General features: G+C 43.7%; 2 protein-coding genes across 3 annotated transcripts; both read right to left on the bottom strand.

Annotated features, from left to right (window-relative positions):
* Positions 1-2,772: 2,772 nt before the first annotated feature.
* On the bottom strand, positions 2,773-6,023 carry agr2 (anterior gradient 2). Its single transcript, XM_068333328.1, has 8 exons — positions 5,920-6,023; positions 5,020-5,143; positions 4,880-4,943; positions 4,741-4,793; positions 4,513-4,589; positions 4,042-4,105; positions 3,097-3,180; positions 2,773-3,001 (listed from the first exon to the last, which is right to left on the bottom strand). The coding sequence occupies exons 2-8, from the start codon at positions 5,129-5,131 to the stop codon at positions 2,952-2,954; spliced, it is 504 nt and encodes a 167-aa protein (XP_068189429.1). The 5' UTR covers positions 5,132-5,143; positions 5,920-6,023; the 3' UTR covers positions 2,773-2,951.
* A 5,648-nt stretch (positions 6,024-11,671) lies between these two features.
* On the bottom strand, positions 11,672-23,709 carry ppp1r10 (protein phosphatase 1, regulatory subunit 10). Of its 2 annotated transcripts, XM_068333840.1 has the most exons (19): positions 23,454-23,709; positions 23,013-23,300; positions 20,061-20,169; positions 19,886-19,972; positions 19,525-19,660; positions 19,392-19,443; positions 19,220-19,309; positions 19,013-19,141; positions 18,815-18,920; positions 18,463-18,566; positions 18,247-18,374; positions 17,989-18,148; positions 17,234-17,377; positions 16,304-16,550; positions 16,074-16,149; positions 15,765-15,983; positions 15,557-15,680; positions 14,912-15,277; positions 11,672-14,746 (listed from the first exon to the last, which is right to left on the bottom strand). In XM_068333840.1, exons 3-19 carry the CDS (start codon positions 20,165-20,167, stop codon positions 14,586-14,588), a joined length of 2,436 nt encoding a protein of 811 aa, XP_068189941.1. In that variant the 5' UTR covers positions 20,168-20,169; positions 23,013-23,300; positions 23,454-23,709; the 3' UTR covers positions 11,672-14,585. The 2 variants fall into 2 exon arrangements, with proteins under 2 accessions (XP_068189941.1, XP_068189940.1); XM_068333839.1 differs by lacking the exon at positions 23,454-23,709 and having other exon boundaries at positions 23,013-23,445.
* Between the last annotated feature and the right edge of the window lie 1,602 nt (positions 23,710-25,311).

Here is a 25,311-nt window from a genome sequence, read left to right as displayed (position 1 = left end):
CCTGTCCGGTCTGGTCCAATGAGCTGTCTGCTGCCCTGCTCTGTGTTCACCTCTACTTATGGACTGACTGGGACCAGAACGACTGGCTGGAGACATCCCTGGAACGTACCAAGTAACGAGGGAGGTGCAAGATGCCTGTTGAATTAAATGCACAGGAACAATAGTAAATATACTACGACTCAACTCTTCACATTCTAAATATAACATTGGCAAAGTCTTCATACTACATAGAGGAGATGATAACTAGAGGACACATGGAGCACTTGTGTTGTTAAATAACTCTGAATTCATTACTAATTCAAATGACAAACACTGCAGTTGCAAAGAAAACTATGTTTGCTTGTTTCTCTGTTATAAATCCTTTTAATTTGTCATGAAGCCCACAGAACTCCATCAATCAAGGATCAAACTATCCAATGAATAAAGAAAAATAACATCAAACTCAATAGGACATTAACTTAACGTATTTGTCGGAGTTAAAATGAGCTTAATTACTGCATTGTGGGAAATGTTGCACACTTTGGACCTATTTATTTTGAGACACTCTGACCGTTTGTGCTCTACATACAAAATGTTCCACATAAAATGATGTGGCGGGCCACATTTGGCCCCTGGGCCTTGAGTTTGACATACGTTATTTAGAGTATCAATGCATGTTTACCTAATGAGCTGTATTTCATTTAATGTCGCCCTTAGGCCTTCATCTTATGGACCACAGCTACATTATCCTTACAGGGAAGGTCTTGGTGGATCTGGTGAAGAACGAGTAGAAGGTGATGAAGGACTTAGCTCTGGTAGGCAGGCCTGTGGTGTCTACCCGACAGCAGACATAATGGACGTCGAACATGAACATGGTTGAAGCAGATGATATACTTGTAGTTCACCACCAGATGTCGCTGTTCTCTTTGGTTTCAAAGCCCTGACAATGGTTCATTTTCCAGCACAATCAGATGAACCTTGGAGTGGCTTCATGAGGCTTCAGCTGCCCGTCTCGACCTCTCACCAAACACACCAATTTGAATGATGCTAGCTAAAATGCTGTTAAGGAAAACTCAGCAATCCATCCATCTTCTTGTAGATGAGCCGATTGTAGTCGTCTCACCTACACCCACGCAGACACGGAGTGAACATGCTAAGGGATTGAACACGCAACCTTCTTGCTGAGGCAACAGCGCTATCCACTACATCACTTTGCCACCTCAACTCAGCAATCCACTTCCCTGATAATTTGGAAAATAAAGGTGGTCCTCAACTTACGAACATTCGACTTACCAAAATTCAGAGGTATGATTGAACACACATCGCCATATCTGATTATTGTCCTGCAGTTCCACTTTCTACCACAAACATGTGAATCACGAGCGTCGCTCAACAGTAGTTATTGGAACTATACTATTTCTGGCGGACAGACGTAGAGTCTCCTACGTTGCCGTCTTCATCTTCGCATTGCAGGTCATGTATTATGTTATGTTTTTATCCTGATTGTACAGTCGCATGATATTATGTGCTTTCAACGGTCCAATAGTTGTGATGGACAGGCATAAATTTGGGTGAAATGAGGTCATCCTTATCTTTACTTTAATGTGTATTTTTTTTAAAACTGATGTGTAATCAAGAATGACTTAACTGGAAATGACCTGTACATGTATTTCATTTTATTATGTGTTGCTTTTATGTCCTGTAATTGTTTCTGGTCAGTCTTAGGGAAGAGTACTTTTGTGTTTTGAGTAGTAATAGCATTTAAATGACCTCAAATGGCAATTATAGATTAAAATTTAATAAATAATGGCTTAATAAATAACAATTCGATTTATACAGTATACAAGTTCTCAGAACCAATTGTGTTTGTATTGAGATATTAGTGGCCTATATTGTATGTTTTATCTGCGACTTGCTCTATCATACAATTACTTGAATGTTTACTTGCTAAAACCATAATCAACTTTTTTACTTACCATAAGCACATCCTCTGGTAATGGTTATGGATGGCGATCTGGAGTCAGTGGAAAATGATAAGTGACTTGGTTGTTTTTTCTTTACTTTTTCTTCCACTCCTGTGAAAAGTGAGGATCTGAGCCCAACATTACTAATCAATCTGGGCTTTAGACTTCTAAAAAGCCTAATTCTTGCTCATCCAAGCAGACTAACGCAAACCAGGTTCAGGTAGTTTAGATAATTGTGACTTCACAATATTCTTATACAGCCTAAATAGTCGAACTCAGATCAGAACAATCAATGGAACACAGATCAGATCCACCAGGCCACCTCCAGAGCCACAGCGAAGGCTTCACGATTAATGTCTTATAGTATTTTATTTGCTAATTATCATATGAAGGCAAATTAATTTAAAGCCCATCAATAATTATTCATTCATTCATTCACTCATTTCTTCCTCTGTTGTGGGTCACGGGGTTCTGGAGAGAACCCACATGAACACGGGCAGAATATGCAAACTCCACACAGAGCGGAACTCGAACCTGTGCGGCGACAGCGCTACCCACTGCGCCACCGTGTCACCCCTCAATAATTATTATGAAATAAATATAAATTATCCACTATCTGCAGCTGGACTATGTATTGCCTTCAGTCAAATTGATGCCGACTGGCATCCTGAAGCGCGACTCGTATATTGGATTTTTACTCATATCGCCAACAAATATATGGACAGAGTGACGGCTTGCATCTCAAAAAACTTCATGTCAAGTTACTCGTATCTCAAGGTACTACTGTACTCTTCTGAGATGTATCGCTAAATCAAAACGTCAGATGATCTATCTTGAATGGATTCCATTTTATTCAAAAGACATTCCGGATGTACAACAGTAATAACAAAGGTAGAAATTAGGGATAAATTTCAACAAGTCACAACTAAGTAAAGCTGGAGTTCCAGGTTCCAGGGCTTAAAGAATCCACTCTGAAGCTGTGGTGATTGGATGAGGTTCACAGGTGGATTACAGTTCAGGCTTCAGGAGCTTCTTGGCCTTCTTCATGTTGCTCAGCACTGAGAAAGAAGTAGGAAACATTTAATGTGTCTGTGTTTCAGGTACGCTAATGCTAATGCTAATGCTGCTACCAGACATTGAACCTGTTACGTACAGAGTTTAGTGTCCTTCACTTCGTAGGCATACATTCGGTTGGAGTAGCGACCATTGATATCAGCCCTGACTGTCATGGAGGGGTCTGTGGAGACAATGATGGTGGTGGGGGTGAATCATGAAGGTTCGAGGAAGACTGCATCTCTGCACATCCTGTCTATAGCACACATATAATCCTTTAATTTTCTCATAAACCGATAGTTCACCTTATAATTCAGTGCACCTTATACATGAAAAAGACTTTAAAAGGGTCATTCATTGAAGGTGCGTTTTATAATCCAGTGCGCTTTATAGTGCAGAAAATACTGTATATCATTAACCAATCACAACCCTTCACGTTCTCCTGATAGTACAGATGTACTGCAGTACATACAGTATAGACGTACATGTGGTACATGCAATACATGCAGTCTATAGAGTTCAAAAGTACTTGTAGAACCCACAGAACTGAAGTACATGCAGTACATGTAGTAAATCAGGCAAATTCTATCACGTCATTACTGTTTTAAGAAAACAGCTAAATAGATTTTTTTTGTGTTCTTGTATTTAGTCTGACAACTAAACACCAGTTTGAGTCACACAATAAACAACAGCAAATGAAAACAATGATCATTAAAAATGAGACAGAAAAATGAATCTATAAGGTTTATATCATTGAGTAAACATTAAAGCAAATCTGTTGTTTGATTACATGATGACCAGTAATTTTAGCTCTTTCTATCATTGTTTGCTGAGATTTATTGGACTTCATAGACCTTTAATGTGACGTTCAATAATTTACAGGTCAGGTCAATCTTTATGCGTGTCCAGATGTTGTCATAGTGTCCTGGCGTGGTGTGAAAGGAAGCAACGGACCCAATAAAACGTGAATGTGGAATGTGATGTCATAGGATGTCATTGGCCTAAGGCCTCCTGACTGATGACAGAGATGTGTTGGACGTCTTACCGACAAACAGGATTCTGGGAACATACTGTCCATCAGGAGAGAGATGTTTGTCTATGGTTTCATACTGTAAGAGACAAAACATCAGACACCTCAAACACCCACTGTGAAGCCTTTTAATATAAAGCCAATCTTACGTATGATAGTCTTGCATTTTCTGTCAGAACTCTTCTGATTATTGCAACAGCTTATTATCAAAAATTAGTAGAATAATCTTAAATTAAGATGGCAGCCAAGCAAACTTCCTTTTGACTGAGACTCTGATATCTATGTCAGTCTTTGAATCATCGGGCCCAGAAAGGTGTCAGTGCTGATATCACATTAATGTCATCCTTATTTGACTAGTCCAAATAATGACTGCAGACAATAAAACATCATTACGACTAATCTAAATTATTTTCTTGCTACTAGTTTGGAACTAATGAAGGTTGAGAGAGACTGACGTGTTCTTTAGCTTCAGGTCCTGTAACTTACCACCAGATTGAGGACGATGAAGTCCTCATCCAGATTTTTCTGGATTTCGTAGTCTTCAGCAAGAGCCTTTTTCAGTGCTGCAAGAGGTACAACAGGTTCTCATGAGCTGTACGACAGTCAGGGAGGTGTGACATCACACCTCAGCAAACACAACTCTATTAATAGCTTTGGCTCTTAATTCAACTTATAGGGCTTATAGGGCTGCTCCCCAGGAATCTGCACACTTACCCTGGCTGTGGGGGCAGTTGTCCAGGTGGAAGATGACCATCAGAGGTTTGCTTCTAAAACACAAATCAATTTGATTTATAATCAATAAGAAGCTTCAGTGACAGTTAAAACAACATCTCAATGCCAAACTGTTCATTACCTTGACCTGGACCAGTATAGCCCCTCCTCGTAAGTCTGAGCCCAAATCAGCTGATCACCCCAACCTGGACAGACCCAGACATCAGTTCAATGACATCACACCAGAATTCACCGTCAGAGATGCTGGTGATGCTTACGGACCTCTGGACAGAGTCTGAGGGATCCTCTTTCCAGTTTTGGGGATGTAAAAAGCTGCTAAGGTGGAGGATACAGTCACCAGGACCAAGAGCATCGACAACACTCCTCTAATCATTTTACAGGCTTCCTGGGACATGATGAACAAAACAGTTGGAGAACAAATCAAGTGGATCAAATCTTCAAACTAAGGCTGGAATGAATGTATCAAAACGACATCAGTCAAGAAAGGAGGGATGTTTGTCCTCCTCCTTTAAAGGATTACATCAAGCCTTTCTAGCATTGTGTTTGTCAGGCAAACAGGAAGAAAACGGTACATTTCAAATGGACCACCACTATGGTTGTATTGGACCTTAATAATACTGTCAGGGCAGCTAACAATGCCTTTTTCTTCATGATATTTATTTGTAAAAAGTTATTAACAATGTTGGAAGTCTGTGGAATTGGGCACAGATTTTGAGAGTTTATAGAGCCAATGATCATTACATAGTGACACGTGAATGTCACTATGGATGAACTCAAAGTAAAAGAAGTAAATAAAAACTACCATGTACTATAGGATAACTGAAATGCAAACCTTTACTTATTTTGACACCAAAGAGCATCCATTCATGCTTTTGAAGGAAGACATGGAGCTGTGTCACATTTAGCTGTGCCACTGTGTTTTCAACAATCACAAAATTAAGATGAGTTTGTTCACTTTTGAACAGACTGAAATGGTTTGAAGAGTTCTTTGTTAGGTAGGCGACCTCCATCTTCATTTTTACTTTGCTGAACTTCAAATAATTAATAGAGTAATTTTATAGCCAGTACAGTTACAGGTAAAAAGCATTTACATACTTAAGTTGGAATAAATCAGTTCTTTACGATCTGTCTGACGAGTATGGGACAAGCTCTGAATCTTACCTGTTCTTGACCAGTCGGGTGAGAAAGTAGGTGGACCACGGCTCCAGGATCTGCTTTGTCCCTTCTCTCACCTGTCCTGCATATAAACACCTGTTCTCCATGGGCCCGCCCTCTTCCTATTGCCACAGTGAATGCCACAGTGACGACTGTGGCTCCGGACCAAACCCCTCTAGGTAACATAAGTGCCTCCACCATCACTATGTTTGATCCTTGTATTTTATGTTAGGAGGATGAAGCTACAAGATAAACATATAACACAAGCTGATTCATATGCATGTAACATGAAACCTTTCTTACTTAGTCACAGCAAAGGAATCATGACCAAATATAGTTTAAAGAAAGATTTAATGTCTGTCAGTTTTAAGGGTTCAATTCATTCATTATATTTTAATTTATTTAATTTATTTGATTGAAGTAGGTCTAATGCACACCTGGGAAATAAACAGACTTTTATCATTCAATTGTATTGCATTTAACCTTTTTAAGACATATTAACACATGTTAAGACATGACTAAGTTGGGTTTATATTTTTCACACAGATATTGTAATGTAGGTGAGATTGCAGGTTTGGCTTGGACCCAAGGACAAGTCAGCGTTAAGTATAGTTATGGAACGTGATCAGCGGCTAGATGATTGGTCTCTCTGTGATTGGCTCAGGATATAAACGTACAACTGAACAGTCTATCCTACAAAGTCAACATATTTATTCAGTCATGACGATGAACAAAGCATTGTGTTTGACATCCAGGTTTCATAGCGACAGTCTTTACACACTGGAGCAGATTCTGGGCGACACAAATCCACTAATCAATTCACCCTACAGTGTCCCAAATTGTGGGGTTTCCAAGGTTGAAAAAAAGAAAGTAATTCTTATATGTGTGGTGATGCCGTTTCCCCAACAAATGAATGACTAGCCTCTGTGTTTCTCTAGATGGTTGTAGGTGGTACAAATGTTGTCATTTAAGCCACACAATAACAAAATTGTATTTTTGATTTTTTTAACCATGTGTGTAATTGTTTCACTATGAACATATTACAACCTTCTGTCCTCTGGTGCTGTACAATATATAACTGGTGTTCCATTTTATTTTTTTAATCTATGGACTGCACCCAGCTTGAACAGGAAAGACCAGTAACTGTAAGACCAGTACCTGTAAGACCAGTAACTTTAACACCAGTAACTTTAACAGCAGTGAATGTAACACCAGTGAGACTGCATCATTAATGACTGTAACACCAGTAAATGTAGCACCAATAACTGTAAAACTACTGACTGTTACATCAATAAATGTAACACCAGTAGTGACTGTAACACCAGTGACTGTAATGCCAGTGAGAGAGTAACACCAGTTACTGTAACACCAGTGAGACTGTATCACCAGTTACTGTAACACAAGAGAGACTGTAACAGTAGTGACTGTAACACCAATGAAACTGTGTCACTAGTGAGACTGTTGTACCAGTAAGTGTAACACTCATGGGACCGTAAAACCAGTGAGACTGTAATATCAGTGAAACTGTTACATCAGTGAGTGTAACACCAGTGAGACTGTAACACCAGTAACGGTAACACCAGTAACGGTAACACTAGTGAATATTACAGTCTCACTGGTTTTAGTGGTTACTCACTTTTATTATTAAAAGAATATTATTCATACATTATACAGGATTGTAGGATTTTGGTGACTGCAGTGTGTAGTAGTACTAACCCAATAAAGGAAAGTTGTTTAGGAATCACAAGACTTGAACACATGACAATCTGTTTTCTTTTGATTAAACCAAGCTCTACATTACACTGAGCACACATTTAGTGAAATTCAAAGTAGAATTTGTGTAAATTTTCTGATAGGTTTATCTGGAAAAATCCTAATGGTGTTGTGTGTCCTGCGTTGGGGCTCAACAAGCTGCTCTCATATGAATGGTTCCTTTGTCTGGGCCTCCTGACAACCCTGCTGCTGCCTGGCCAGTGAATCAGCCCTTTCACTGCACTGCCTTTATCCCGGACACAGAACTCTTCTACCACCCACACCAGTCACCAAAAACATACGCAATGACTCCTTCTTCCCACTTTGCCAAATTTGTCTGCTTTACAAAAAATAAGTAGAAAGCAACACATTAAATCACAAGACAGGGACAATTGTTAAAGATAAAAAAGGCGGACTGAATATTTTTGACTTGTCTTTTCTGGATAATTTGGATGATTACGTATTGTACTGAATCACTTTTCAGGGAGTGCGCAGAAGACAGTGGCGGGCTAGAGAGCAGATGAAAAATAAAGTTTCAAATCTCTAATGTAAAAAAAACTATTACTAAACCGACTGAATAACAAATGAACCGTATGTACGTAGCATCTTCTTTTAGTTTGAATGACCACATCATAAGACAAACACCGTATACGGTATTGATTTAAACTCAATCTTTTTCTTTAGTATTTGGATTTATTATATACACCATTGTTTTATTAAGTGGTTCTTTGAAGGCATTATATTATTGAAATCATATATATCCTTTAATTTCTCCAATTTTCCTTCCACAATTAAAATTTATGTCCCACTTAAAGCCCAAATGAATGTCCTTTCAGAATATACCAGATATCCTTGAGCAGGATACTTAACCTAACGTTGTACCTTAAGGGTTCCTTAGGTATAGGACGAATGTCTGTCTGTCTGTCTGTCTGTCTGTCTGTCTGTCTGTCTGTCTGTCTGTCTGTCTGTCTGTCTGTCTGTCTGTCTGTCTGTCTGTCTGTCTGTCTGTCTGTCTGTCTGTCTGTCTGTCTGTCTGTCTGTCTGTCTGTCTGTCTGTCTGTCTGTCTGTCTGTCTGTCTGTCTGTCTGTCTGTCTGTCTGTCTGTCTGTCTGTCTGTCTGGCTGTCTGTCTGTCTGTCTGGCTGTCTGGCTGGCTGGCATCAATACAGTTCCAACAACGCAGTCAGAGACTGCAACATCCCGCGACACCCCTGAATTCAACATTTTACCCTGACCTACACATTTTTGTGCCTCTGGCTTCCTGAAAATGTTGCTTTTTGTTTTGTGATTATATCTCATCAGGTTTCAGAGATGTGTACCTAAAAGGGTATACAGTGATCCCTCATTCCTCGCGATTAATGCGTTCCAGGAACCACACGCGATTAACAAATTCCGCGATAGAGCGACAAACTATTTATCTTATTATTTACGGTTATTTAAACATTTATAAACCCTCCCCATACTGATATTAAACCACCTTCTATCTGTATTACCTTTAAAACACTCTGATAGACTGTTTAAAGCACTTTTGTGTCTCACAGAAGTCAGAGACCCACAGAACGTAGCGCACTTCAGGATGCCATCAGCCATGTCGTATCACATGACTGCCTTCCAAAAATCCACTATGAGTACAAAAGTTGAAATTTGACCTTGACCTATTTTTGGTCATAGTCATCATGCATCACACAAGTCTCATGAAATGGAGACCCTGTGACATGTAGGAGTCTTAGACATGTAGAGAAGAGTCCCTAACTTTATCCTCCTAAACATCAGCAGTCACCAACCATATCAACAGAATGGCACATGATGAAGGTGTCCACTCAGACCAGAGATAAGAAAGTGACGTTGCACCTTTGGTCATGTGACTGGGATCAATCCTCTCTCTCCATGAACACGTAACATACAGCAAACAGCTTGGAGAAAATTCTGGTGTGAAGACGTGATGTTAAACAATCCTGCCAACCATCACGTTACTTTTATGCCTGCACCTTCCAGTGAGATGGAACTACTGAATGTATTTTTAGCTCATTAGCAGACTTAACGCTGTGTTGGCATCTAAATGTTTGATGAACCATTCCATCATGTTAAATCTGTTTGTGCTCCATGCATCGGTCTGTTTAAGCCTCCTAAATCTCTAATAGATGCTGACAAGTAACCAGGATGTGGCAGACGTCTAGTGCTGAGGTGTCCTTAACTTCCAGTCTTTCCTCACAGCTTTCACTGCCTCCTCTCCCTTCATGGAGTGTTGTCACAGTGCCAGGGTCAATATTTAAACTAAAGGGCAGGGTTGGCTGCTCCTATGAACCCTTCCCATTCATCAGCTGCACTCAGCCCTGCCCTGATAACACAGATGCTGCTATTGGTCAGAATGCACAAATAGGATGCAACTTCCTGGTTTACGGTACACCAGAACATCACAATTAACCTGAGTCAGATAAAGCTGAGGAATACCACCACAGTGTGTCAACTACCTAGACCATCTGTCGGCAACCGTTAGCTCCGGTCACTGTGTTCATTCATGTATGTTTGAGTTCAATGCCTTCAAGCATCCACTATATTAAGACTTAATCAGTCGATTAAACACTCATTGGGATGAAATTGCTTCATAGTACAAACAGATACCTATTAAATCAGAACTAAACTTCAAAACCCCCTGAGGTTGTAGCAAGACATAGTGTAACATCTAACCAAATACTATTAAGCTGCTTGTCCACTATTTGAAGCAACATGACTTTGGTATGAAATTCTAACAATTCCAATAATATTGAAAGAATAGAATAGAATAGAATAGAATAGAATAGAATAGAATAGAATAGAATAGAATAGAATAGAATAGAATAGAATAGAATAGAATAGAACCACCTTACCGTGGTGGAGGGGTATGAATAGACAAATGAGTTTAGAAGCTGTCATTTCTGGGACAATTTGTAATCGTAATTTGCCCCTGGTGGGGTCTCCTGTGGCACAGAGGTACCCCGGATCTGGTGCAGTGTGCACTGGGCAGTCCCTTGGCAGTCCCAACCCCGTCTCAATGGCAGCTGGACCCTCTATATTGCTGGAGTTTCCCGGGTGAGAGGCAGTGGGCTGCTCTGGGCTTACTCATAGTTCCTCATTTCTCTGCTTATGTATTAGAACATATGACCCTAGTAATTTGAGACCAATTTCTACATTCTGTATAAAAAGCAGTTTTATTCTGTAGTTGGTTCTGGATCAAGTATATTGCTCATCCTCCTTGAAAAGCATCGTTGATGATGGTCTTCTTATTGATCACCTAGTAAATAGAGCTGGACTACAGGGTTTAAATCCTATTTAACTAAACACACTGTCTCTGTGGAACGAAGTAATGACTCCTCTTCTCCAGTGGATATGGGATTTGGCATCCCTCAAAGTTCAGTTCTTGACCCCCTTTTATTCTTGCTATACTTCCTATATACTGTATGTCAGGGTAAACCAATGCAGTCACAGACTACAACATCCCACAAAACCCCTGACTTCAAAATTTTACCCTGACCTAAGCTGAAAGCTCTGACCCACTGTCATTGATCAAAGCATTAGCTTTGATCTATGATCTTTACTCACACTGGCCTTCTCCCGTGTCTTTCTATCTTATCCAGTTCCTGAGTGTACAAAAGTTAAAATTTGACCTTGATCCAGTTTTCTCAAGGTCAAGGTCATCATCTCGTTTTCATCCCCTTTGCCGCCCGAGTAATGGGCTTTTTATGTCATCTTTCTATCTGCAACGGCTGTGAGAATATTTGGTGGACTAATGGACGGACGGATGGACAAACAGACTAATGGACAAATGGACGAACACACAAATGCTGACAATTACAATACATCACCACTTTGAAGTGGGATGTAAAAATCGATTTAATATCAGATAGAGAACTATCCGATATTAAACTGATTAGATACTACACTTCATCTTAACCAAAAGGCTAATCAATCCTTGTTATGCCTGTTGTTACGACCGGCTCGTAAACAAACAAAAGGAGACGTACGGCGGGTGGCTCCAAAAGATAACAAAGGTTTATTAAACGCATTAACAGCAAATCTATACAATAAAACATCGTGGCAGTAATCAAAATAACCTGGGAGTACCGATCAGGTGTTCCCAGTTACTTGATGATGATCCCGCTCAGCTGTGGACCTGCAACACAAAGTAAAGACCTGGAAGGACCAAGGCCCAGGGGCCGTGACACTGTAAAGCACTTCCGGTCAGCTGTTGTGCTTTTAAATATGCTATACAAATTAAATAACTTCATTTGACATAACAAACACCATTTTCAAGCATAAGGGTGTCCACATGTACACCTGGTACCAGGACAGCGTAGGTTTGAGATCAGTGATCGACTTTGTAGACAAATCAGCCATTTATTCTGGACACTTGGGTCATGAGAGGAGCTGAGCAGTGAGCTGATCACCACCTGGTGGTGAGTTTGATCAGGCAGCAGATGAAAATGCTGGACAGACATGGGAGGCTCGAACGGATAGTGAGGGTTTCCTGCTACATCTGGCTGAGGACCCAATTGAATTGGTCTACAACTCCCACCTTTGGCAAAGCCTTGATCCTCATTCCAGGGTGGTGGGGCAAATTGAATCTGAACGGTCCATGTTCTGTGCTGCCATGGCATGTATCAGTGAGGATAAGGAGAGGGAGTACAGAAGAATGGTGATGGACTTGATGGAGTGGTGTCAACAGACTGAGCTCCTGCTGAACATCTCCAAGACAAAGGAGATGGTTCTGGTTTTCCAGCTGGTGGTCATTGAGGGCAGGGAGGTGTAGGTGGTGGAACAATGTAAGTACCTGGTGCTGCAGCTGGATAACAGACTGGACTGGTCTACCAACTTGAACTGTGTGTACAAAAGGAGCAGAGTAGGATGTACTTCCTGAAGAGACTGTCCTCCTTCAACATCTGCTCTGAGCTCCTTCAAATGTTCTACTAGTCTGTCCTGTCCAGTGTGCTGCCGTACACCTGTGTGTTGGGTTGGTGGTGCCAGTAAGAGGGAAATGGAACGCTTGAACAGACTCATCCACAGGGCTGATTCTGTGACTGGTCAGAACCTGGACTCTGTGGAGACAGTTCTGGAAAGGAAGAACATGTCCAAGAATAAACCGATCCTGGGGAACAGCAGGAAGAAGTGGAAGAAGCAGATAAGATGAATGAATGTTCACAATCTCAGTTTGATATGTTGGTATGGGGTTCCCTCCAGGTTCTCCAGCATCCTCCCACCACACTTGTGAAGATGTGAACGTTAGCTGATTGGTTGTCTGGCCCTGTGAAGACCTGTGACCCGTCCAGTGTGTACCCTGCCCCCTCCTATTTGAGATTATTATACTAGATCCCAGTTCAGAAAAACTTAAGAAATCAGACCCCAGGCAAAAGGCTTCAAGCTCTGGTGGCTTTATCCAACACAACTCATGGGAACAGAATGTTTTATACTACACAAAATGATTGGACTATTACGGTGGTAGATTAGTCAATCCTGACAAGCAAAGGTTGCATATTGGTTGGGTTGCATATTGGTTGATGTTTGGCATTTTCCTCTACTGAGCTGTTGACTGCAGATCATATATGGCAGTACCACAGTGCCACCTACAGGCTCAAAACAGAACATATCCCAGTCAGTGGTTGAACGTCCACAGGATGCGTGCTTTTCAGAATGCACTGAAAATACATGAAAAACATGCTGTTCAGTGGGAAGACATGGAAAATGTCTGTTTTATGAGAACTTAGTGCTCAATGTAGAAGCAATGTGATTTACAGAGCTAAGAACGGTAACTTCATGAAATTAACATTCAGAATATTTGCCAGGATCTGGATGTTGCTTCTCTTGAGCAATAACCCACTGAACTTGTGGTGTCCCCAACACACTAGATGTCTCCTTTAATATGCACCAACAACATACCAACATTTTCATTTGATCCCAGGTACCTGTCATAAGTAGTCCTCCTCTAAAGGAACATACAGCACAATTTACATTTGTACATTTATTTAATACACTGGTACAAAACAATTTAAATGAAATGATGACAGGTGGAGTAATGTGTATTCTGTATTTATACAAACACATGAATACAAAGATTTCATACAGACAAAAACCCATTTCCAAGGGATCATCAACATTTTCCAGTCTGTATCAAAAATTTAAAAAAAAAGAGGGGGTGGAGGCAGCAACACAAACCATACATTGATCAGTCCCAGTGGAGAAGTCAGGTCCTAGTTTTCACAGAAAACACTCGGAATCTCCTAACACGGAACGTCGAACCCATCCTGGGTCCAGACAGCAGCAGCAGCAGCAGCACCTTGGTTCTTCTGAAAGACCACAGATGTTTGAACACCAACACGGAGCGGACTGTGGCTGAGCTGCAAGGGAAAGCTTAAATATGACGAACACTGTTGTCACTCCTTCTCAATGATCACATGAAACAGCAGCTGTCAGAGAAAGGGAAGTTGGATCTGTCCACCTTTAGGATTTGTGGAATTGGAGAAATAAAGTTTGCTGTCTTCTTCAGATTCCTTTGATTAAATAGTAGCTGTATTCTGCCAGCCTTAAACTCTTATAAAGTGCTCTCTAGGGCCAACAATCAAAAGGGATTCAGTCGTGTGGAGAGCTTTCTGATTGAGGAACCATCCATCTGTGTGGGTGCACGGCGGGACAGCGACCCAGACATGTACCGGTAGGTCGGGTGTAGTGGCTGCTTTCAGTATCACTGCTAAAATGACATTAAAAACCCCACAGTACCACTGGGGACCAGCTCAGCCCTCGTTCCCTCTGCTGTCCTCAGGTGCTTCACGTCAGTCGAGAACACAATAACTTCACAGAGTTCAGAGTGGAGAACACCTGTATGGATCTGAAATGATGTCTAGAGTCCAACGCAACGCAAGTTCCAGGGTTCCAGGTCAGCAGCAGTGACGCCTAGTGTCCGTGCTGTGGGTGCTGGTTGTGTTGGTTCATAGCAGGGTGGTTGGGGGGCAGTGGAGGTCCATTGACTCCAGGGTGGTAGAAGGCACAATTGTTCTCGTACCTGCAGCTTCCCTTCATCATGAAGTGACGACACACAGGCCTCTTGGACATGTCTGACAGGACAAAAGAAGACAAGAGTTAGACACAACAGCCATCAGGATCCCCAACACGTTGTGAATGCAGGAAGTCCTTCCTTCATCTCTTCTGGAGCTTTAAATCGGGCTGTACATCTAGGAAGGACATCCCAACTGATACAACCATGACAAACAGCAGCGTACCATTCATGTTGCTGTGTCCACCTCTGGGCCCTCCACGCCCTCGGCCCCTGAAGCCTGGCTCTCCTCCTCGGCCCCGGGCTCCTCGGTGGAAGTGACCTCCTCGGTGGTGTCCTCCTCTCAAAGACTCGTCTCCCCAGTAGTTTCCATTGTCTCCCCGACCCTGGCCCGGTGGTGGTCCCATCATTCGTGGGCCTCCACCGGCATTGAAGGGTGGACCGTGGTTATGGGGAGGTGGGGGGTGGTTGAATCGAGGCCCGTTGGGACTGTTGTTGGGTGGGTAGCCGCCATTCATGGGCATTTGCATGTGCATGTTCATGTTGTTCATGCTGTTCATACCGGGACTGTGGCCCAGCAGACCTTGGTTCACTGGGGAGACACGAGCAAGACCCTCAAACAACAGCAGACAACAGGAAAACCACAAATAGTCGATGTAACACAAGGTTGTGTGTACAGTATTTTCCACACTATAAGGCGCATCGTAAAGCCTTTAATTTTCTCGATAACCAACAGTGCGCCTTATAATCCAGTGCGACTTATATGTGGAAAGACATTTGAAATATGCCCTTCATTGAAGGTGTGCCTTATAGACCAGTGCGCCTTGTAGTGCGGAAAATACTGTCGTTTAAGAAGCTGGACTGAGTTTACCTGGGGGAGGTCCACCGTGGTTCTGGCTCTGGTTCTGGTGCAGGGAGCCCAGAAGCTGTTTGATCTTGTCTGAGAAGTCAGGCTGCTTGATCAAGTCTTCAGTGGATTGGTTACCAGAAGCCCCCTGGTGGTCACAGAGCTTCAGTTAGTCACTGCACGACTCACAACACATCTCTTAACGACCGGAACAATGAGATTGCGTAGTTACCATGATAGAGGAGATCAACTCCTGCACGTTGACAGACGGAGTCGCGGGGTTGCTGGTGGCGTTGGAGGCCTGAGGACTGCGGGAGCTGTTGCTCAGGTTGACCATGAGATTGGCGAGGACAGGGGGCAGCTTGGAGTTTTCGGTCTGAGCCATGACAGAGCCCTGCTGAGACGTGGTGTCCATGGGCTCACTGAAGCCATCGTCCAATGAGGAGGAGTCCTGGAGGGGAGTGCAGAGGTGGAACATTAAGCACAAGCAGAACGACACAGGGTAGAGGGGCTGGCAGACTGAATGTACTGGTGGACTGACCTCATCCAGAGGTATGAGACGAGGTGGCATGGGTTCATAAGGCTCTGGGTCGGGTTCATGTGGGCTGTCAGGCACACTGGGGAGGATAGAGGTCATTAGACATGAAAATACCCCTGAAGACTGACCTTCTAAGTGAATGACTGAGTCTTAGAAGAAGCCACAAATAGATGACCCATGTCTACAGCCTACAATCATCTGCAAGTCTCAGACGGTTCTGGCTTCATGTCTACCTTTCTTTGCTGAGGAAGATCTCTTGCAGGATACCCATCTCTCGGTCCCTCTGGGTGAGCTTCTCCGTGCTGTTGGCTCCAGCCGCTACCAGGCTGCCAGCCAGTGTAAGTGGCCTAGGGGGTGTCCAGGGGACCCTCTCTTCCATTGCATCATGGGAGAGCCGACGGGCCATCTCAAACGTCTGTCTGTCCATCATCAGCTCTCTTTTGGCAGCCTCACCAAAGTCTTTAATCTTGTTGACGTTGACTGGGGATAAGACATACCAACAATTCATATTGTTGAAGGAAAGACATTCTTTGGTATTAAAGCACTGAACAAATCTGGACTAATTTAGAGAATCATATTCTTATACTTTGGAGAAAAAAAAAACTACTCTTCCTGGCACAATGTTACTCAGAAAGGGAGACCAGAAGCCACCTAAGACTGGGACAACAGAGACGCTGGTATGAGTCTCTCTCTGAAATTCATGGACCAATTGGACCCTGTATAAAAGCTTATACTTGTTCCCAGTGACAGATGGAATACAACAAAGCTGATATCTGTAAGCAAATATTGATAACTCTTCATTATATGGACAGAATTTAACGTGCAACCATGGGGCGGGGGTGTCATTTTGGTGGACTCAGGGTTGTTTCTCAGATGTTTGTGGATGATACTGTCCTGATATTGACCTCTTTTGTCAAACAAACATCTGACTGCTCAATGAGAAGTGGCTGGGATGAAAATCAGCACCCACAAGGCTGACGCCATTGATCTCAGTTGGGAAAGGGAGGATTGCACTCTATTGGTCAGGATTGTGTTGATTCCCAAGTAGAATAGTTCAAGTATCCTGTGGTCTCCTTCCCAACATTCATTCATTCTGTTCTGATTAGATGTTGGGTAGCGGTTATCTTTGACCAGTCCAACAGCGGGTTCCCCAGCACCCTTACCTCTCTCCGTCTCATCCAAATCAAAGTAGAAGTAGTGCTTGAGCTGCTCCTCCTCTGCCCAGTGAACAGTCTTCTTTTTCTTGCCCTTCTTGGTCAAACCTTCTTCTTCTCCACGTGGTTCTGCCAGAGCATTAGGCTTCTCACCTACAAGCAAGAGGGTACAAGGAACACATGAAACACTGTGGGGCGCTTCTAAGCCAGGTACCAGAATGCACAACTTCCATTTGTCCTTGTCTTGTATCCCATCTGAGGTGCTAAAGTTGGGGCAATGCCTCTCTTCCTGTTGTGTGTCAGTGGTAGCACATCTTGTGGCAGCAGCGTAACAGATTAAACATGGACCTTTATGACTATCACCTGAGGCTGAGGCCACCAGAAGCATTCAGTTATCTGTCATTACAACCTTAAAGTTCAGTCTACTGCTGCTCATTTCTGTTTACTCCCTTAGCAGCTAACATGAAATCCCTCTACTCTGTGCTCAGTGTGCCATGTGACTTTATCTCAGTGAATGAAGTAAACTTTTCTACCAGACTGGTTATACAGGTTACACAAGTGACTACAATACAGGTAATGTTGTGCTGCTTGCTATTTTAAGTTCCTGTGTGTGTTTTCAGTGTGAATATAAGAAGAAACAATCATTTCTTCCACAGGTAGTCTAAGAGCACTTCAATCTCCCCTCAAACTCTACACTAGACTCAGAAACACTGCTGTGGAGGCCTGCATCCTTTCAAATCAACGTGAGTGTGACAAGGCCCTACCATTGTCGGCAGCCTCTGGGTCCTCGGAGGGAACAGGGGTCCCTGGCTGCTCCACTTCCTGCTTTTCATCAGCAGGAATGGTGGAGGCAGAGGCTTCAGGAGATGAAGGCTTAGCAGGTGACGAAGAATACGTTGAGGTTTTGCTGTCAAATGGACTTGCCTGAGAAAAACAAGGAGACACCAGGATTAAACGGGGTACACCTCTGTAACCTGTGACGCTACAAGCCCCATTCCCACAGCATTTAGTCGAGTCAGTACCTTGTTAGACGTAGGCGACACTGCTTTGGTATTCGCTGTCATAGTGGGGCCAGGTTTCTTCTTCTTGATCTTGATCCCTGGCACTGGGGCAGAATTCAGGGCATCTAGGAACCCTGTGCACTCCATGGCTGCAGTAAGGACAGCAGTTAACTCTCAGATGCTACATGACCACTCTAAAACTCATGGACAGTTGTCATAGGGAGGGTCTGAACTTACGCTGCGCTGGAATGATCTTCACTTTGATTTCTTTGGCGGCGTTAGATGGGGTGTTTAGAGGTTTGTATTTCTTTTCCAGAGGTGGCGCGTCTGATGGACCAGTGCTGATGGAGGACAATGAAAACAAAAGACACTTCATCAGTATCTGTGTAGGTTCTCAGTCATCCAGGTCATGGTTATCCAAAAGCTGTTTAAGTCAATCCACTGGACGTTAAGATGCAAGTCTTACAACCAGTGGATTGACTTCATCAGTATCCCGAACCCCTCAGGGCAGAAACGTGAATGGCTTTGGCACAAATACACCACTAGATGGCGCAGTGCTGCATGCGGCAGTGGGGGGGGGGCACACTACCATGGTCTCTTGAGGACTGGAGGCTTGATGTTGTACTTGTCGCCCAACTGTGGTGCCGTAGGCGTCTTCTTAGCAGGAGCAGGGTTGGGGGTGTCCATCTCTAGCCCTACACAACACACGACACACTGATTGGTTCCTGCCCACCCTTTAAAAAAAAATCAGCTTCAACGTCACCATGACGACCAGGGCAAGCGTTACCTATGGAGCGAATCTTTGCATGGCTGGGCGCATGAGCTTTAGGCTTCTCCTTCTTTTTCTCCTCATCGCCACTCTTCTCCTTGACATCCCTGACCAGGACCTTGCTCTCCTCTTTCTTCTTCCTCTTCTCTACAGAATGAACACAGGCTGTCAGTGACTTCACCACATTATAAGATGACATTTAAAAGTCAACGGATCGGTCTCTACCTGCAGGAGAGCTGCTACTGCTGGAGACACTCTGGGAACGGATTGTAGTCATCCAGCCATCAACCAGCACAGATGCCAACTTCCTCAGTTCTAGAAATAATAATAAGAACATCAGCTGGAGATGCTGCAGTCCACACACCAGTCTGGATCTCTGAGGTGAAAACCAACTTACCTTCAGTCTCTGCACTCTTGCTCAGCTGCTTCACCAGCTTGGCTGTGTTGTTCTGGTTAGAGACACAAGCATGAAGTCAAGGTATGATGAAGCCATGTGGTGGTGTGGTGCAACGGGTGAACCGGGACGGTACCTGTTTGAGGTGATCCACTTTCAGAGGAAGCTTCTGCAGCGTGAGCAGGATGAGCTGCAGAAGGGGGGTGTTGTTGGTAGTTTTGGAGTAGGTGAGCCAGGAGTTGAGCAGCCTGTAGCCCCCAACCCGAATGAACCTGGATGGACATATTTAAAACAACCACGTCAATGGAAACGGAATGAAGCCTCAGACCTGAACACACTGCTCACACCACGTCATTGACCCAATCTACTCTCACAACACCATTAAACACGTCCATTTCAACAATCTTCACATGTCTAATCTTGATTCGCTAGTACTTATGCTGTAAGAGTCTTCATTACTAGATGGGTAATAAGAAAGGATGACAGCTGAGTCCTACCTGTTGAGAACATCGTGGGATTTGGTCTGGAGCAGGATGTTAAGATACATACATCTACTGACCATCTTGGTCGAAGCCTTCATCAGGCTGAAACGAAGAAGAGGCAGTTGCTATTGTGTTCGTCACATAACTTATAGTCTAGTTTTACCATGAAGCCACAGGTGGGCTAGCTCACCTGAACACCTTTGGGACTCCCTCCAGGCTGCGCAACTCTCCATCTTTTCCCAGCAACGCCTCCACTCCCTTCAGAATCTCTCTGGGATCCACCAGTCCTCCTGCCATACCTGGAACGATAGAACGGGATGTTGACGGGCCACATTTTCTCACCAGACGGAAACTTTATGGTCAAAGGAATAGAAAAGCTCTTTATAGGGGACCATTTTCTGCCAAATTGAAAGTCAAAGGTCTGAACAGACTTTTGTTCAGGACTCCCAGAAACCCTGTTGTAGCTCACGAAATTTCTACAACCCCAGGCCAACAAGCCCAACAGCAGTCAACCTCAAGACTAACGCCAGACAGATCACAGGAGTCCTTCCTAGTCATCATTCGACACCAACCAGTTCTCATCAGAGCTGATCCCTCAACAAGGTTCAAAAACTGACCACATCAAAGGGCTTCTTTATGTTCCTGATCACAACACTCATCTACCCAACGGTCAAGGAGGAGGACAAGTCGGGCTGACAGAACAAAGAGCAGTCCTGTTCACACAAAGGACGAGGACAGTCGTACAGGCGGCGCCGTTTCCTCCAGCCACACCTCCAACCTGGACCCTAACAGCAAACCAAGGCTTCAGTGTCGGCTTAGAAGTGGTCCAAGGGCAGCTGGGAGCCAGACAGGCTGTTGGAGTGGGCTTCAGTCACATCATGTTCATGTCTTCACTTACAAGGTAGGATTGTGTCTGTTAGATGTTATTGGCATGTGGCCCATTCATGATATGTACGTTAAACTTTGATCACACAGGAAATGATTTACAACTGTTTATAAAGGTGACAAAACATAACATTAATGTCATCTTTAGAGAAATTAAATACAATAATAGGGGAACTCTATTGACAGTAGATTTTCCAGAGAGAATATCTGCAATTGATGTTACTTTTTATCTAACTTTTAATGAAACATCCATCACAAACATTGACATTGATGCAAATGTTGAACTGAAACACAAGAATCAACGATCAATAGAAACCAGTTTAATTAATTCAAAGGTCTGATGAAAAGTTGGAATAGAGCCAGCCTGTAGATAAGATGTGACAGGTTGGGGTTGGGGTGCATTCATCTGTCCCTTAATGTGTGACGAGACCGAAGCTAGCCTACACTGGACTACAGATTAAAACCCTGAAGCTAGTCTACATCGGGCAACAGATTAGGACACTGAAGCTAGTAGACACTGGCCTACAGATTAAGGCACTGACGAGTCTACTTGAACACTGAAGCTAGTCTACATTGGACTATAAATTAAGATACTGAAGATAGTTATATTGGACTAGATTAAATACTGAAGATAGTCTACATTGGACTACAAACACAGAACAGTCTACGTTGGACTACAGATCAAACACTGAGAATAGTCTACATTGTACTACAGATTAAACACTAAAGCTAATCTACATTGGACTATAAATTTTGACACTGAAGCTAGTCTACACTGATCAGCTATCAAGCCTGGGGGGCCCAATCAGGCCACATCATCACCTACAGGTCAGCGGATGACAGCCCACTGTCCTGCGCCTGTTGCTAAGCAATAAGAACAGTAATATGAGTTAAGAGCATCGCTGGAACAGCATCACGGGACACTGATGAACGCGGCGATACATTAATGTGAAGACTAACTTTGTAGCGCTGCTGCGTAATATTTAAATACCCTTCTTTCTAAGCCTATGATTAGAACTAGGTCATTAGGTCTTTAGAGATGACTGAGCTCTGCTGAAGAGTAAAGCAGCTCAGGGACTGAACACACACACAAACACACTGTTGATTTACAGGCCGACTTGACACACACACAGTGTGGTTCTCACACACCGTGGTTCTGGTGCTAGTTACTCATCAGAAACATGAGGTGAGGAATCAGGGCTTACCAGAGAAACTGTCGTCTATATTGTCTCAGACCTCCACAACATCGCAAATTACCCAACTCCTGTAAATGTCACAATGATTACACACACAAACATCAGTGTTAAACATGGCCCTGGTTCAGGTACACAACAGCCTGGCCTCGTCTTCCATGACAGGATCAAGTGGTTTACCAATTTCCCTACGGGGATCAGTGCATTAAAATTTAAAAAAAGGGTTAAAAAATCAATTCCCCTTATTAGGGAACCAATATGTTTGGCACATGGCACCAGGAAGCAGTGAAGACATGAGCCGGGGAGCTTCAGCCTGGCTTCAGCCCGGCTTACGTAAGAGCCGGCCCGCCGTCAGGGAGGACATGGCGGCTCCTGGCGCTGAAGCCCTGCCTCCATTAACCACTTCAGCGACGGGTCGTCTGGAGCAACAAAGGGATGGAGCCCACACCGCCACACACACCGGAGCTCACAAACCAGCCGCCACTTATTCTGCCTCAGTGCGGGAGAGACCGTCCGACCGGAGCTCCAGGCGGGCCGCGGCCAGCCTCGGAGCCTCCCGGCCCCGGGGAACCCGACAACCACAACCCCCCCGGTCCGACATGTTCGCGACTCCCGCACAGACTGCGTTCAGTCCTCCCCGCCAGCTTTGTCCGAACTGAGCTGATTTTTAGCGACATTTTACCGGGAGAAACGTCCGCGGGCGCCAGACTAACGCAATCTTTATGCGCAGATTGCGGTTCGTTCCGGGGGAAGCAGCGCCTGGAAGACCGACTGTGACAGCAAGAAGTCCGACCTGATGAGCTGCGGCTGGGGTCTACCAAAACAAGGCAATCTTTATGCACAGATTGCTTATGATTACTTTACGATTATGCTACAATTCTTTCTTTATAATAAAGCATTTTGTTTTATTTGCAGTGGGTCCAATCCGTCTCACACAAAGAAGCGGGGCGTCTCCGTCCGCTTTCCTGTGTGAGCTCATCCTGCTAGCAGCTAGCCTGGAGCCTACGCTTAGTTTTCATTTCATTTGAGCTTCGGATTTAATTCCAACTTCAAAATCGACTTACTATTGATAATATAGATCCTCAGCGGCTCGGGTACATAAGAGCGTGCTTTTTCAGGCACTTATTTCTCTTATTTCATCAATTTTTTATCGTCAACCTTCATGGTTTTAACATCAACTGACACTGCTCATGGGTGGGGCTGTGGGAGCTACACGCTAGCCTGTCCTTCGGGAACAAACTGGAGGCAAAAAGAGTAATCAAATGTCCGTTACTTGAAGAAAAAAACATGAATTTGAGTTGGGTTGTTCAAAAGTCCTCGATGGTTCAAGTCGTCATCAAAGAGTTTCACACCTGGAAAGACACAACAAACAGAGCAGGTTCAGCGTTAGGAAGACGAACCAGCCGCCTTTTCATGGGTTTTCATCGCATTCGGTGCCAAATGTTACGTAAAACACGGACAATCGGTTGAAAAGCGCTCGTGTGGTTGTTTCAGACTTCACCTACCTTCGACCAAATCCCGGAATGAGCCCGAACGGGTGGGACCTCGCTTTTATACCGCGTGACGATTTTGACGTCACGCGGACGGTTTCTCGCGCGTTTCACGTGAACAAAATGGAGGACGCGCGACCTTCCCGCGGGCTGTCACGGACACAATGGCGCCCCGCGAGTCTGTGGCGTTTCCTCTTCACACTTCCGGTGATGTGACTGAAGCTTTGATTCCATTGAAACCCCCCAACGACCCCCCAGCCGGCTTCATGTGCTTTGAAGTCTTTTATCTGTTGTTTGATGTATAAATTTACTTTATAGTATTTCTTCAAAATGGCGCCGGCTGATGTTTCCACCACCGCCATGCGGAACGTCCAAATCTCGCGATATTTCAGCGGAAACGAGATCTTAAGAAACGCTGCCTAAAATGGACTACAGTACTGTCTTTGATGTTTTTTATGTAGAAACGTTTCATTCATCACCAACACCTGTAACTCACACGAAACGTTAATAACGTTGGTGATTTTTGATGGTTGGATCTAAAGCGACAGGATTTTTGAGGTTAAAACACAAACCGAGATGTTTTTGCCACAAATCCTTCAGTGATTTATCAAACTGATGATGTCACTCGAGTTAAATAATTCAAAACCCCTTTTCTTATTTAAGGAAGAAAATACCATGACTGTTAGATCGGTTATAACCCGTTATAACCAGTAAGACATGGGTCGTTCTCATGAAATTAGTGGATCAACATGGCGGCCATAATTTTAGGTATAAAACACAAAAGTTAGTCACTGACAAAAAATTATTAATGAAGCTGATAATGATTAGCTGTTTAAGTCGATCCACTGGACATTAAGAAAGTTCTTGAAGACGTTTCGTCTCTCATCCAAGAGACTTGTTCAGTTCAGAGAGTGGCTGATCCTGTCCCAGCTTGTTACCCCTGTGGGGTGTGGTCAGATAATTACCCCTGTGTGGTGTGGTCAGATTACCACCCCTGTGGGGTGTGGTCAGTACTGTTCACATTCCAACGACTGTTGTTGAAACCCCTCCGACTCCTCAACGATTGTCGGTGGGGGTGTCAAAGGGGGTCGTTGAAATGTGCGTTACACCTTTGTATGCTAATGAGGGTCATTAGCATGAGAGACATCACGTGGGTTAATCTGCTGAGACAACCTTTTTGGGAGTTTTGAAAGGACACGATTGTAAATGGGAGAAAGGTGATGTCCCAGACCACCCCCTCTATTCAGAGATGGCTTCTCCACTTTGACGTGGATGGTCTCTCTCACTCCTCTCTCAAACCATTTATCATCCCTGTCCAAGATCTGAACATCTGTGTCCTGAAATGAGTGTCCCTCTTCCTTGAGGGGGGGGAGACTGCCAAGTCCTGTCCTGATGTGTTGGCTCTTCTGTGCTGAGCCAACACGGAACTTTGCAAAACACAACAAAACTTGGACCTGAAAAAAAAGACGCTGCATCAGCTTGGGGCCATTGTCACATCATCACCAAGGGACGTTGTCCTGGCCAGTGTCTGTAGTGAGGGAAATAAAAGAAGCTCACTTTGGAGGAGGTAATCTCCATAATGGAGTTCTTGCATCACTTTCCGCGTGTCTGCAACATCGTCCCAGTACAGAGTACACATCATCAGCTCCACTCTTCTGTGTGGTACCTGAGATCCGAGCAAAGCTCTCAGAGAACATGTGTAGAACCCTATAGTGTATTGAAGTCAGCAGTGACTGACTGGTGTTGGCAGCCCAAACTCCCTGTGGAAAAATCACACCTGTATTTTGCCTAGCAGATGGAGGAGTAGATGAGGGCAGAATTTTGGCCATGTTTTTCCCCAAAATATTTTTTTAATTTGTAATGAAATGGATTA

Source organism: Antennarius striatus, chromosome 14, assembly GCF_040054535.1.
Source record: "Antennarius striatus isolate MH-2024 chromosome 14, ASM4005453v1, whole genome shotgun sequence".
In the NCBI taxonomy this organism is placed as follows: domain Eukaryota; kingdom Metazoa; phylum Chordata; class Actinopteri; order Lophiiformes; family Antennariidae; genus Antennarius; species Antennarius striatus.
The sequence above is the reverse complement of the archived record's forward strand: the minus strand, read 5'-3'. Positions and strand labels throughout refer to the sequence as shown.

Bases quoted from the DNA above. Each gene is read 5' to 3' on its own strand.
- ppp1r10 (XM_068333840.1), bottom strand. From the start codon at position 20,167: ATGGCAGGAGGACTGGTGGATCCCAGAGAGATTCTGAAGGGAGTGGAG. The intron at 18,149-18,246 runs GTACTGACTCGA...TGTTTTTCTCAG, and splicing joins TGTCGCCTACGTCTAACAAG to GCAAGTCCATTTGACAGCAA. The intron at 16,551-17,233 runs GTAAGGGTGCTG...TCTTATCCCCAG, and splicing joins TTTGGATGAGACGGAGAGAG to TCAACGTCAACAAGATTAAA.
- agr2 (XM_068333328.1), bottom strand. From the start codon at position 5,131: ATGATTAGAGGAGTGTTGTCGATGCTCTTGGTCCTGGTGACTGTATCC. The intron at 4,794-4,879 runs GTAATGAACAGT...TTTGTGTTTTAG, and splicing joins CTATACTGGTCCAGGTCAAG to AAGCAAACCTCTGATGGTCA. The intron at 4,590-4,740 runs GTAAGTGTGCAG...TACCTCTTGCAG, and splicing joins CAACTGCCCCCACAGCCAGG to CACTGAAAAAGGCTCTTGCT.